The 12,706-nt window shown below is 43.9% G+C and overlaps 1 protein-coding gene across 3 annotated transcripts; it reads left to right on the forward strand.

Annotated features, from left to right (window-relative positions):
* Positions 1-3,424: 3,424 nt before the first annotated feature.
* On the forward strand, positions 3,425-12,393 carry Dact1 (dishevelled binding antagonist of beta catenin 1). 3 transcript variants are annotated; one of them, XM_047542557.1, is made up of 4 exons: positions 3,425-4,099; positions 6,293-6,425; positions 7,122-7,277; positions 9,982-12,393. In XM_047542557.1, exons 1-4 carry the CDS (start codon positions 3,755-3,757, stop codon positions 11,865-11,867), a joined length of 2,520 nt encoding a protein of 839 aa, XP_047398513.1. In that variant the 5' UTR covers positions 3,425-3,754; the 3' UTR covers positions 11,868-12,393. The 3 variants fall into 3 exon arrangements, with proteins under 3 accessions (XP_047398513.1, XP_047398514.1, XP_047398515.1); XM_047542558.1 differs by having other exon boundaries at positions 10,090-12,393; XM_047542559.1 differs by lacking the exon at positions 7,122-7,277 and having other exon boundaries at positions 10,090-12,393.
* Positions 12,394-12,706: the final 313 nt, after the last annotated feature.

Below are 12,706 nucleotides of genomic sequence, written 5' to 3' on the forward strand. Positions count from 1 at the left end.
TCAAATGGGCTTTGATGTCTGACTGGAGCTTTGATCCCAGGCCCTCAAATGGTGGTCATCGCCCAAACTAAAAGGATTGCCCTTTACTTTTTTCTCTCCTATTTGGAGACAGCTTTTCCCAATTACATCATTTGTGTGTGTTTGGCCATAAAAGCTGTAAGGCATCATTTTGTTGCTTTTCTCTATAGCAAAATGTACGATTGATGCTCCTTACTTTGCTTGTCTGCAATAGAATGCTCACTGCTGGATAAGGAATTTGTAGAATGATGCTTAGAGTTTGGTGGGGGTGCTCTTAGGAATTGTTTTGCCCAAAGGCAAAACTCCAGACTGTGATCTGAGGGACCCTTGCTGGCTCTGCGGAGGAAATATCTTTAAGCAAGGGTTACACAACTGTAGTGCATTCAATCCCAAGACTCCTCTCATGCTGGCAACTTTAGCTTTCTCTCCAGCTCCTCTGGGAAGCAGATCCACTCCATCTTGAGTGAAGAGTGTCGATAAGACAGAAGCCTTCAGGGAAAGTGAAAGAACTAAAGGAGAGAATGAAGTAGTACTAGTGGAGGAAGAAGCACCAGTGCCTGCTTTAAAAAGAGAAAGGGGGAAAAATCAAAACCATAGGGAGACGTGAGACTTTGGTAGGAAGGAAACAGTGGGTGATTTCTTTCAATTATCTCCGGAATACCTGCAACCAAATCAAAGAATCAAAGAGGAAAGAAAATCGGGGGAACTAGACTGGGGAGGAGAGTATTTGATTGTTAGGTTAAGAAGAGAATAGGGGCAACCTAATCAGTCATGCTTAATATGACATTGGAAGTTTTCCTGGAAAAATAATTACAGCTTTGAGCTCCTTGCTTTTAACTTCATTTGACAGACCAAGTTTGTTTTAATTGGCATGTGAATGAACAGCATTATTTATTAATGTGTAATGGATACTTTGGAAAGCATAACCTTTTTTCCTATTTGTGACCATTTTATTGGTGGAACCATCTGAATACATTAGTTTTAATATTTAAACTTGCTGGAAACAGTTTTTCATGGAGATGTACAAGCTGTTATGGCAAATGGCTTGCTTTGGAGTAATGAGCCAGCTCAAAGTGGCATTTGGTGGGAGGGGGGTTGGGAAGGTTGGGGAGGTTGGGAGACATAGCAACTTGTCTGTCTGCTTTAGCAAGATTTATTAGTAGTGTGTAAAAACATGTTCCAGCTTCTTCCCCCTCCTCAACTATATAAATATAGTTGTCAATGTGTGACATAACACAGGCCACAATAATAGACTCCGCCCAGCCAGGAGGAATCTGATTCAGGCTGGAAAGCAAGATGCTTGTTTAGAAAAGAGCAGAATGAAACAATGACAGAAGACACGGGCGAGTGGCATTTGGCAGGCAGGAGGTCATTATTCTTTAGAGTCTTACTAAAATTGGGGAGCAAAATTAGTTCCTGTAGTGTCAACTAGGGGTTGGCACATGGTACGCATGAAGAATAGGAGACCTGAATAGAATTTACTTTGTAAGCTTAGGAACACCTGAATACAATTTCATTTTTAGATCTAATATAGAATATTGCTAATTATGAATTAGGGTTGTAGTTCCTTTCATGAATGCAGAAGGTGGAGAGTGAAGGTGGCAAAGGAGCTCTTGCTTTTGTTTTTGTCTTTTTGGTAAATGATGACTTAATTCTATTTGTAATAGAGATTAAATGTGTACTATTAAATTTAAAAGTTAAGGGGCTGGGGTTGTGGTTCAGTGGTAGAGCGCTTGCTTAGCATGTGTGAGGCACTGGATTAGATTCTCAGTGCCACATATAAATAAATGAATAAAATAAAGGTCTATCAACATTTAAAAATATTTTTTACAAAAAGCTAGAAAGTATGTTAATGAATAAACAATTTACAGCAAACCTACATCCTCTTGAGTTTCTCTCTAGGAATTATCAGTTGAATGCCTTCAGTGCACTGTGCTGAGAACAGTGAGTCCAAAGGGTGTTAAACAGTCCCTGCCTTCAGGGAGCTTTTATAATGTAGCTGGAGAGAAGAGATACACAAAAACACCTACGTACACAGATATGTGTGCACATACCCAGGTAAATAACCAAACAATAGCTTGTGGAAAGGTCCAAACACTCATGCAGTTAAGGAGTTCAAAGGAGGGAAGAGAGTGAGCTGATCTTGGAAGGAAGATTAGACCACACAGTGAGGGGACAAAGAGAGAATTCCTGGCAGGGGTAAGCAGCTGGTCAGAGGTGTAAGAGTCTGCAGTAATGATATATGATGCATTCCTTCACACAACACTTGGCCTGAATGTTAGCAAATTGTGACTTGCTGGTTTCAATTTCTGCGTTGCTTGCACGCGTGCTTTTAAAAATTTGTATGGTACTGTTCCATAGACAGGCCAGTTAGTGGCATTTGAAGATCCCTAACTCAATGAAATTCCCTGTGTCCAGTGTCCTAAGCCAAGATGATATGATCATCCCACAAATGATACTTCAGGGTAAAATTTTGTAAGTCCCTCTGATGGGGTGGGGCAAGAGGTGCAATTCACCTTTGTGCCAGCTATGTTGTCAATGCACCTCTGACAGATATATTATATGCTGTACATTATTGTATTTCTTAGAACAGGCAAGTTCTGATAGTAGCTTCATTTCATCTATGGGGAAACTGAGGCAGAGTGGGTCAGTAACTTGCTCACACAGTTATTCATGAATGAAACAGGAATTCAAATTCAGGTACTCTAGTTTCAGAGTCTGGCTCTAGGGAGCAGGGACTATAACAAATTAAAAAGCAAACAAAAACTCAGGCGCACCACTCACACAAACCTTAGACTTTTAAAAGAACCGATGCCACCGTTACAACGACATCCTCCTGCTTGGTTTTAAAGGCCTTCCACTGTGAGGTTTCCGTAAAAATTTAAAATAGCAAAACTTAAAACAGTTTTTAAAACAACCCTGCACTGTGCTTTGTATGGATGCTTTTACAAAATGGAGTTAAAAAAAAAAAAAAAACTGAAACAAAATCGGAAGTCCAACTCAAAGAAATTGTCTTCGAATACACTCGCAGTAACTTGCTTGGGAAGGTGAGAGAAACCTACACCATTGTGAGCGGACCCAGAGAGTGGACGTGTGGGGAAAGGGTTAAGATTGTGTACTGCAACTTGGTCGAGTTTCAGAAAGTTCTCCGGGGAGCCCAGCTGCCGCGTCCCTGCGCGGACCCTGCCGGCTAGGCAGACTGTAACAGGATGCTGGGGCTCCAGGCGCTCGGCCCTCGCTTTGGGTGATGGAAAAGAGCCAATGAGGAACGAGGAAAAATCGGGTGCAGTGAAGTCGAGAAGGGGGCTAGCAGGCCCGCGGGAGAGGGGGGAGGAGACGGGGAGGGGCGGGAGGAGGTCGGCCGTGAGCGCCGAGCGGCGCGCCTGACAGAAGACGGGTGAACTGGGGGAGCGAGCCTCGAGCAGAGGGGCCAGCGCTGGGAGGCGGGCGCCAGGCGGGGGTGGCCGGGACACCGCGCGTGACGTAGCGCCGGGCAGGGCGTTATCAGCTGCGGGGCCGCGGCTAAGGGACTCGCGGCGACAGCGGACGGCGCCGCCCCGGCCGGGTCCTCTGCAGCCGGCTGCCGCGCGCGGGTCCCGAGCGCTTGTGCCTTCGATCCCCGTAGCTGTGCCCCGGCGCGGGGAGGCATGAGCTCGCGGCTGCAGCCCTAGCGCCTCGCTCCTCCGCCCTGGCAGCCCGGCTGCGGTGACCGGTGCTTGCTCCTGGGTTGGGGGCCATGAAGCCAAGTCCAGCCGGCACCGTGAGGGAGCTGGAGCCGCCGGCATCCGCCCGGGGCGAGCAGCGTGCGGCGGAGCCCGAGGGGCGCTGGCGGGAGAAGGGCGAGGCGGACACCGAGCGGCAGCGCACCCGAGAACGGCAGGAGGCCACGCTGGCTGGGCTGGCGGAGCTGGAGTACCTGCGCCAACGCCAGGAGCTGCTGGTCCGGGGCGCCCTGCGCGGCGTCGGGGGCGCTGGGACCACTGCGCCCCGTGTCGGGGAGTTGCCTGCAGAGGCGGCGCAGCGCAGCCGCCTGGAGGAGAAGTTCTTGGAGGAGAACATCTTGCTGCTGCGGAAGCAATTGGTAGGTCGTGCCCGGAGGTGAGGCACGGCTGCCCCGGCCGCGGGGCTGGAGGTGGGGCAGGTGGCCTGGTGTGGGCGCGAGGTTGCCTCTGACTGGGGAAATTCTTGCCGTCTTGAACCCCCACCCCCATCCCCGCTTCGTACCTCCCTAACCCCCAGTGCTGTGTGTGCCTGCGGCGCGTCCTTCTGGCGTGTGCCTGCTTTGTGTCAGGTGAGGGGCTGGCGACCTCGCGGAGATTGCGGGGAGGGGATGGCCGCTATCCCCTCCTGTGCACTGGAGAATCTTGGAGTCGCTTAGTTCCAATCTCGTCTCCATAGTTAAATGAGTGTATGCCCTTTCCCCAGAGATTTGCAACCCCCCACTTAAAATGCCATTTCATTAGGAGGTCTCCCTAGTTTCACCTCCTCCCGCAGAGAGGGGACAAAAGCGAGGAGGGGGCTTGTGGCTTGGTTAACTGTCTAACACCGAGTTTTACGATTACACTGAAGCGCCTGTAGGAAGCCCTGCCCCTCCCAGGGCTCTCCCCAGCATACCAGCTTTCGCCTGGGCTGGTGCTTAGTTTCAAATAGAAGTCCTTTGTATAAGGCAGTTAAAACTAGATTGCAATTGATGGCAATTTGACTGGAGAACGTGCCTCCTCTTCTCATATTTTATGCGTTCTGCTAGCTGTGATTGGTGGTAGAGGTGGGAGAAGAGAGAACTTGCTCTCAGGGAGCATTTATCTTACAGGATTTCTGTCAGCGTCCCAGTCGCTCTAAGCAGTCTTCATTCATGGAGAAGAAAAAGAACTTTGGACCTCAATGTATTGAGAACAGCTTTTGACCCCGCCTCGGAATAATGGCGGCAGCTTTGTTTCAGTGACCTCAAAATGTAGTTTTGGAAAACAGCAAAAAGATCCTTATCTGACCATGTGATACTATCTGAAACTAGACACATGTTAGATAATGGCCCTCTTACAATAAAGTGTCGGGAGGCTGCACAGTGGATTGCCATGTGTTTTCTTGTTTTGTCTCTTTCCAGATAATTTATTTTTTGAGCATCGAAGTGTCTTTACTTATTTGGTTCATTTTTTCCTGAAGAAACTCAGATTTTAGCAAACAAGCATATAGTTTATGTCCCCTAGCTTTATAAGTAAAAAGACAGACAAGAGGAGTAGATATTCATATGCATCTATTTTGTAAGGATGTATGCTGTGGTTTTTGTGTGAGAGCTCTGGTTTTGGTATTTTACTGTTTCTTTGAACAGACTAGGATAGTATGTAGCAATGATTTGAACTGGTTATGCCTAGTCATTTGCATTTTATGCACTGCCTTGTGCAATAGCACATTTTGGGCTTTGTGACTGTCGGGATTGCAAGTGGTGCATTCCTATTGTCTGTCTGAGGGGAGCAAGGCAGTATGTCAGGAGAATTCCAGTCCAGTCAGTGTTTATGGTACTATTTTCATTTGTAGACTTGGCATTCATGATTTGAACCAGATGCCTTTTGAGTTCTTTTGCCTTTCCATCCAGCAATAGGAAGCACTAGGTGGCGATGTGAGTTAGCACAACCAATCTGTCACCTTTGGAAACCTGAACTGAGTTCAAATCTTGATGAACCTTCCCTTGAGGGTTTTGGATTCTGCCAGCTCACATTATACTTGGCACTGGCTATTAGTATTAATTTCTCACTTTCAAAGGCCCTAAGACTGATTAAACCCCACAAAGCAACTAATAGAAAACAAAACTTTGCAGGCCAAGACATTTGGCCAGAAAAACCTCACCTAAGTAAGATTATAATGTATTGTAGGAAATCTGTTACTCTGACTTTGAATTCAAAAGTCTACCATGAAGCTTTTTTTTTTTTTTTTTAAAACAGGCTGTATACCAGATGATTTAAAGTCTCTCTGTGGTTTTCTTGTCTCTCCCTATAAAAAGTCACAGTTTGTATATATTAGTTAAAACAACAAAAAAGTGCTTAAAAACAAAAACAAAAATGAAGAAACTGCATGACCACAAAATGTGAGAAAGTAAAATTAAGGACAGGACATATTTTCCAATTATTGAAGTTTTTCTTTACTTCAGGTTGTCCAGTAAAACTTTGGTTTCGGAAAGGTTAGTGAAACTTTAAGGTGGCTAATTTGAAAACTTAAGACTTTCTGGTTCTTTGTCACTGAATTATATCCATTGTTCCTTTCCATGTTTCTTCCTAATCAGAACTGTTTAAGGAGAAGAGATGCTGGCTTGTTGAATCAGTTGCAAGAACTTGACAAGCAGATAAGTGACTTGAGACTGGATGTAGAGAAGACATCTGAAGAGCACCTGGAGACAGATAGCCGACCTAGCTCAGGTGAGTGTTTCTACACAGGACAGAATTCTGCACTCATAGGTAACCCCCTGTGGTTGGTAGTCCCATACTTGCAATGGCAGTGGAGTTTGTTTCCATTGTTGAGAGAACTAAGGGTAGCCTATTATTCAGTTGTATGAGAGATTATAAATAAAGTCAGATGACAAAATTTTTAATAATGAGATCTGACTGGAACCCCCTGAGTTTTTTTAAAGAAAAGCTTCTATTCAAATTTTTGGAAGAGTGGTCCTTTGAAATTTGAGAAAGTCAGAATTGGGCGAGAAAATTAGTTACACTTCAGCTTCCTGAGACTACTTCAAAAGTTTTTTTTTTTTTTTCTTTTAAACCATTTGACTCCTTAAATTTTCTCTTAACGCTATTCCTTTTGAAACATTGATGATAAAGTTGAAGTTTTGGCAGATCTAAGTTCTTTTCTTACATTAAAGGTGGGGCCAAGGAAGAAGGTCAATTTGAGGGTGAGAATAACTTTGAAATATAACTATAGTTATACACTCTGCCTTTTCATGAGGATTGTTTGACATAGAACCATATAATCAGTTATTGGAGGCCAAAATCCAGTGAAGTAAAATGGCCCAAAACACCAAAAAAACCAAAAACCTGCCTCCCCTTTTCCTTTTAAGCATGAATGTGTATTATTCCTTGACATAATCTTAATTCCTACGATTTTTTTATTTATAGGGTTTTATGAGCTGAGTGATGGGGCTTCAGGATCCCTTTCTAATTCCTCTAACTCGGTGTTCAGTGAGTGTTTATCCAGTTGTCATTCCAGCACTTGCTTTTGCAGTCCCTTGGAGGCAACCTTGACTATCTCAGATGGTTGCCCCAAATCTGCAGGTAAGAACTGTTAGCACTGATAGAAATTTTAACTGGTAGGGTTAAGGGCCCTTAGCATTATGTAGCTCCAGCCTTTTTTACTGATGGAAAACCAAAGGTTCATCAATCTATTGCACTGAGTGCCATAATTTTGTCTAAATCCATAGTTTGGTCTAGATGACTATCCAGGACTAATTTAGTCCTCTTTGGGTTCTGTTTGGCTTTGTATTCTCATAGTAGCAAGACAATTTAATTAGAAATACTGCACCAATATATAAGTCTTCTTGAAATGTATTTCTGAGTCTTTGCTCTTAGTTTAACTTGTCTGCATTTACATTTACTTTTTTTTTTTTTTGGTGCTGGAGATTGAATCTAGGGTGTTGTGGCATGCTAAACACGTTCTACGCCTGTGCTATACCCCCAACCCCACTGCGTTTTCTTTTGAAAACCATTCCGTAACCGTTTTCTTTTTCTTTAATCACTTAAAGCTAAATTGTACATTAAGTTTTCATCAGCTTGGTCAAGAACTGGCACTTCAGGAAGCTCTGGCCCCTTCCCGTTTCCCAGAATACTCTGCATGATGTGTGCACCCCAACCCAAATGTCATAATTCCCCATTTGGAGTTATAGTTGCAATGACCTCCTGAGAGAATCATATTGTTAGTACTGGAAGAGTTTTTGCATTTCTACTATGTGTTATGCACCACTGGATGTTGTGCATATCTCTTTTGATCCTCCCAACAGTTCTGCAGAGTGTGTAGGTACTTTTAGCTCTATCTTATATATTAAAAAACTGAGGCAAATTGAAGTTGTTTAAGCTGTATACATAGTAAGTGGCAGAGGCAGGATGCAAGCTCATGTCTAACTGCCAGATCCATGTTTATCAACCACCCCAAGGGAATTTGAATTGTTACATTCAACCATCTCTTCTAATACAGGAGGAATTTAGACTTATAAACTGTTGTCAGAAACTCCCCTTGGGCTGAATGGTAGAGTTGTTGATAAAATTCAGGACTACACCCTAATTCTTATTATTCTGTGATTCCTTGAAAGAGCAGAGAGGGTAAGTGCTGCAGCAGGTGCTGGCACAAGTCACTATACTCTGAGTTTGTCTATTTTTCATTTGTGTGTGAGGCTGAACTTTTGAGTTCAAGCAAGGAAAACCTAACACTGAGCAGCTGAGGTTGCTAATTGGTTGGTGTCTTTGTATTTATACAGTATGTGTTTGGCAGCAATCATTTGGGGAAGTACAGAGCTGTGTTATCTAGAGTGTCTGGGCCTTAAGTTCATTAATAATTGTTCTTCCTCACTCTAGATCTCGTTTCAGATGTAAACTTTATAAGCCATTAAAAGGCACTTTTGTACAGGTTTTCCTTGAAGACAAACCTCTGGCTCTCTCAAATGCCACCTGCTTACATAATTGAGACAGTTGGGCTGGACCTTGGGCATTGGGTTGTTTGGTTCAATTCAAATAAAGAAAAGGGATAAGTGGTAAAGTGTAGGTAAATGTGGCTTTACGGCAAAGAAAGGACTTAGGGTAGTGGAGGAGAAGGGATGGGAAAGGATGTTAGAGGTTCCCCATTAGAACAATTTATTTATTGGGGATTGAGTACATGAATATTTCATTTTCGTTTTTTAAAATATTTTCTTTACAAATCATATCATCTTTGGGCTGAGATTGTTTTCTCCTGAGAATGCTAAATGTTAGAGTTCAGAGAGCTTTTCCTTAAACAATTAGCACAATCTGGCACATAAAAGTTTTTAATATTTGAATAATTATAATGGAATATAAATCAATGATGAACTCAACTTTGATTTTTCTCTGCTAACTTAAGGTCATTAAAAGGATTTGATATTTATAATATTCACTAAGAAATCAAAATCATTTAATTAAGAAAACTTGATTTCATTATATTTTGGCATCAACATTTTTAAAATGTGGGAAATTTATCCATTACTATTACTACTACTCAATTTTTTAAAAAGTCTTATCAAGAATTCCTTTTCCTATTAAACAATGCCATTTTGTTTTTTAATGTCACTATTGAAAATATGCTGCAATTATTATTGAAACTTGATCAGTTTCCTTGACCTTTTAGTTGTTATATTTGAACAGATATCATTAGGAATCAAGTTTTAGAAAATAAAAAATGTGGAGAAAGTCTATAGAAACTATAGTTTATCGGAAATATTTTAAAAATGAAGCCAGGACTGGAACAGACAGGATTAAAGAAAGAATGACTCATTAATTATTTTCCAGTTAGAAACACAGTAGTTATTATTTAAAATTTAGAAAGTAAAGCTGAAGGGAAACATCAACTTTTTTCCTCATCACACTGAGGTTCTACTATTAGAACCTTGGTATACTTCATCTTAGATCTTCTTTGTATAAACACAGTCTTAATTATCATATTCTTAATATTATATCATGATTTTCACTAAATTTTATAGTGTAGTTTTCCCTATTCAATAATTTGAAAACATTTTTAGTAGCTAAGTGTATTTCCTTTAGAGAATATATCTCATCTCACTAAATTTTTGTTAAAATTTTTTTCCTTCATTCAGTTATGTGAACCTTATGTAAACTGGTAGAGTAACTAGTGATGTATTTTTTATTCTTTTGTTATTCTCTCTCTACCCATGAACTTATCTTAATAAAAACTGGTCAGAGTCAAGATGGTGCTACTAATTCATTTCTTCAGAGTATACCTTTAAATGTTTTTCAGATCTCATAGGATGGTTGGAATATAAAGAAGGCCACTGTGAAGACCAGGCCTCAGGGGCAATTTGCTGTTCCCCCTCCACACAATTTAATTCCCTTGATGTCATTGCAGATGTGAATCCCAAGTATCAGTGTGATCTGGTGTCTAAAAACGGGAATGATGTATATCGCTATCCCAGTCCACTTCATGCTGTGGCTGTGCAGAGCCCAATGTTTCTCCTTTGTCTGACGGGCAACCCTCTGAGGGAAGAGGACAGGCTTGGGAACCATGCAAATGATATTTGCGTTGGATCTGAACTGGACACCACCAAAACAGACAATTCCTTACCATCTCCAAGCAGTCTGTGGTCTGCTTCCCATCCTTCACCCAGTAAGAAAATGGATGGCTACATTCTGAGCCTGGTCCAGAAAAAAACACACCCTGTAAGGACCAACAAACCCAGAACCAGTGTGAATGCTGACCCCACGAAAGGGCTTCTGAGAAATGGGAGTGTGTGTGTCAGGGCCATTGGCGGCCTCTCGCAGGGCAATGGTGTGAACCTTAAGAATTCCAAACAGGCATGTTTGCCCACTGGGGGAATACCCTCTTCGGACAGTGGGGTATTCTCCCCACTGAAGCAGCGGCCAAAAGAATCTAAGGCAGAGCAACTGGAAAGTAAAAGACTGCCCCCGCCGGAGGGCGGCTTGGCAGGTGCTGTCTCCGAACTCCAAAGCAAGCATGTGCCCCAAAATGCCAAGGCAGCCTCCCAGGAACACGGGCGGTGTCCTGCCTCTGGGAAAGGGGAGTCGCTGAAAGAAAGCTGTCAGATCTCAGCTGTCTCTCCGAAAGAGAGCCCCGGCAGAGGTCCTCCTGTCCCCTTGCAGGAGAACAAGGCAGTGCAGCCCCTGAAAAAGATGCCGCAGAAAAGCAACCTGCAGGCTGCCCCCGCGCCCGCTCCTCCTCCATTGCTGCCACCTGCTTTTCCCATGGAGGAGAGGCCTACATTGGATTTCAAAAGCGAGGGCTCTTCTTCGCAAAGCCTGGAGGAAGGGCATCTGGTCAAAGCTCAGTTCATTCCGGGACAGGTGACCGGCGGCAGGCTCCACCGGGGCCACAGGAACATGGGCGTCGCGAGAAGCTCCACCCTGAAGCACCGGGGCCCGGCCCTGCAGGGGCTGGAAACCGGTCTTCCGACCGTCCGGGAGAAAACCCGGGCAGGGAGCAAGAAGTGTCGCTTCTCCGACGACTTGGATACAAATAAGAAACTCAAGAAAGCGACTACCAAGGCTCGGAAGAGCGGGGGTGGGCCTTCCGACGCGGGCCTTCCCGGCAGGCCCCTGGGCGGCGGCCACAGGGCGGGAAGCCGGGCGCACGGCCACGGACGGGAGGCGGTGGTGGCCAAACCTAAGCACAAGCGAACCGACTACCGGCGCTGGAAGTCTTCGGCCGAGATTTCCTACGAAGAGGCCCTGAGGAGGGCCCGTAGGGCTCGCAGGGAGCACGTGGGCGTGTACCCGGTGCCCGTGGCGCTGCCCTATGCCAGTCCCTACGCCTATGTAGCCAGTGACTCGGAGTACTCGGCTGAGTGCGAGTCCCTTTTCCACTCCACTGTGGTGGACACCAGTGAGGACGAGCAAAGCAACTACACCACCAACTGCTTCGGGGACAGCGAGTCCAGCGTGAGCGAGGGCGAGTTCGTGGGCGAGAGCACCACCACCAGCGACTCCGAAGAAAGCGGGGGCTTAATTTGGTCCCAGTTTGTCCAGACCCTCCCCATTCAAACGGTCACGGCCCCTGATCTTCATAACAACCCCACAAAAACCTTTGTCAAAATTAAGGCTTCGCACAACCTCAAGAAGAAGATCCTCCGCTTTCGCTCTGGCTCTTTGAAACTGATGACAACAGTTTGAGCCCTCATTGGAGTAGAAAGTGTCTTTCCCCCTAGTTACTGGGGTGGTAGGGGGAAAGAGGAGGAAAAAAAAAAAAAGAAACAAGGAAAAAAAAAAGATGGTGTCTTAATATTTGTGTGAAACTTTCATAGAATGCTTTTCTTTTTTTTAAGATTAAAACCAAGGTAAATTATGTCTCATCTTCATCATGTATGGTTTCTAGTGCCTTTAATGGAAGGTAAAGGATATGGTTAGTTAGAAGTAAATATTGACGTTTTAATGGTGGTGATAGTGAATGAATTTTGTGGTATCAGCTGATTTTTATTGTAAATTTTATGAGCATCTGACAAGGTACAGGTTTTGATGTTCAAGATTTATTGGGATGAGATCATTTGATTTCAAGGTTAGGTGGATGGAATTTTAGGATGTGAATTTGCTCTTTGATTCTTTAGTGCAGTGTCTTCGAAAGGTCTTTCCTGTTGAGGGGCAATCCATACAACTGTGTGAGGTAGGTACAAGAAAGAGTCATTGTTTTCTTAAATTTTCTTAAAAAAATAGTGTAGTCTACATTTCTCAGATGTCTTCGTATTTTCCTATTTTCTTCTCAGAGCTTTTATGTTTACTGGACTCAAAACTTTTAGACCAGACCTTAAATCCAGAGATGGCAAACTGGATAGGGAGGCTGGTAATACCTTGACAGGATTCACAAACACTTTTGCCATACTTGGTGCCTAGGCCCTGGTTACAGTAACCCCTTCTTGGGCTATATATCCAGCATTTTGATGCCTTTCTCTCCGTCCCTGATTTGTAGCTAACTCAACCATTTGTCCCATGAGGGACTTGCCTTTGGGTTAAAATAT

The sequence above is a fragment of the Sciurus carolinensis genome, chromosome 2 (assembly GCF_902686445.1).
Source record: "Sciurus carolinensis chromosome 2, mSciCar1.2, whole genome shotgun sequence".
Classification (NCBI taxonomy): Eukaryota; Metazoa; Chordata; class Mammalia; order Rodentia; family Sciuridae; genus Sciurus; species Sciurus carolinensis.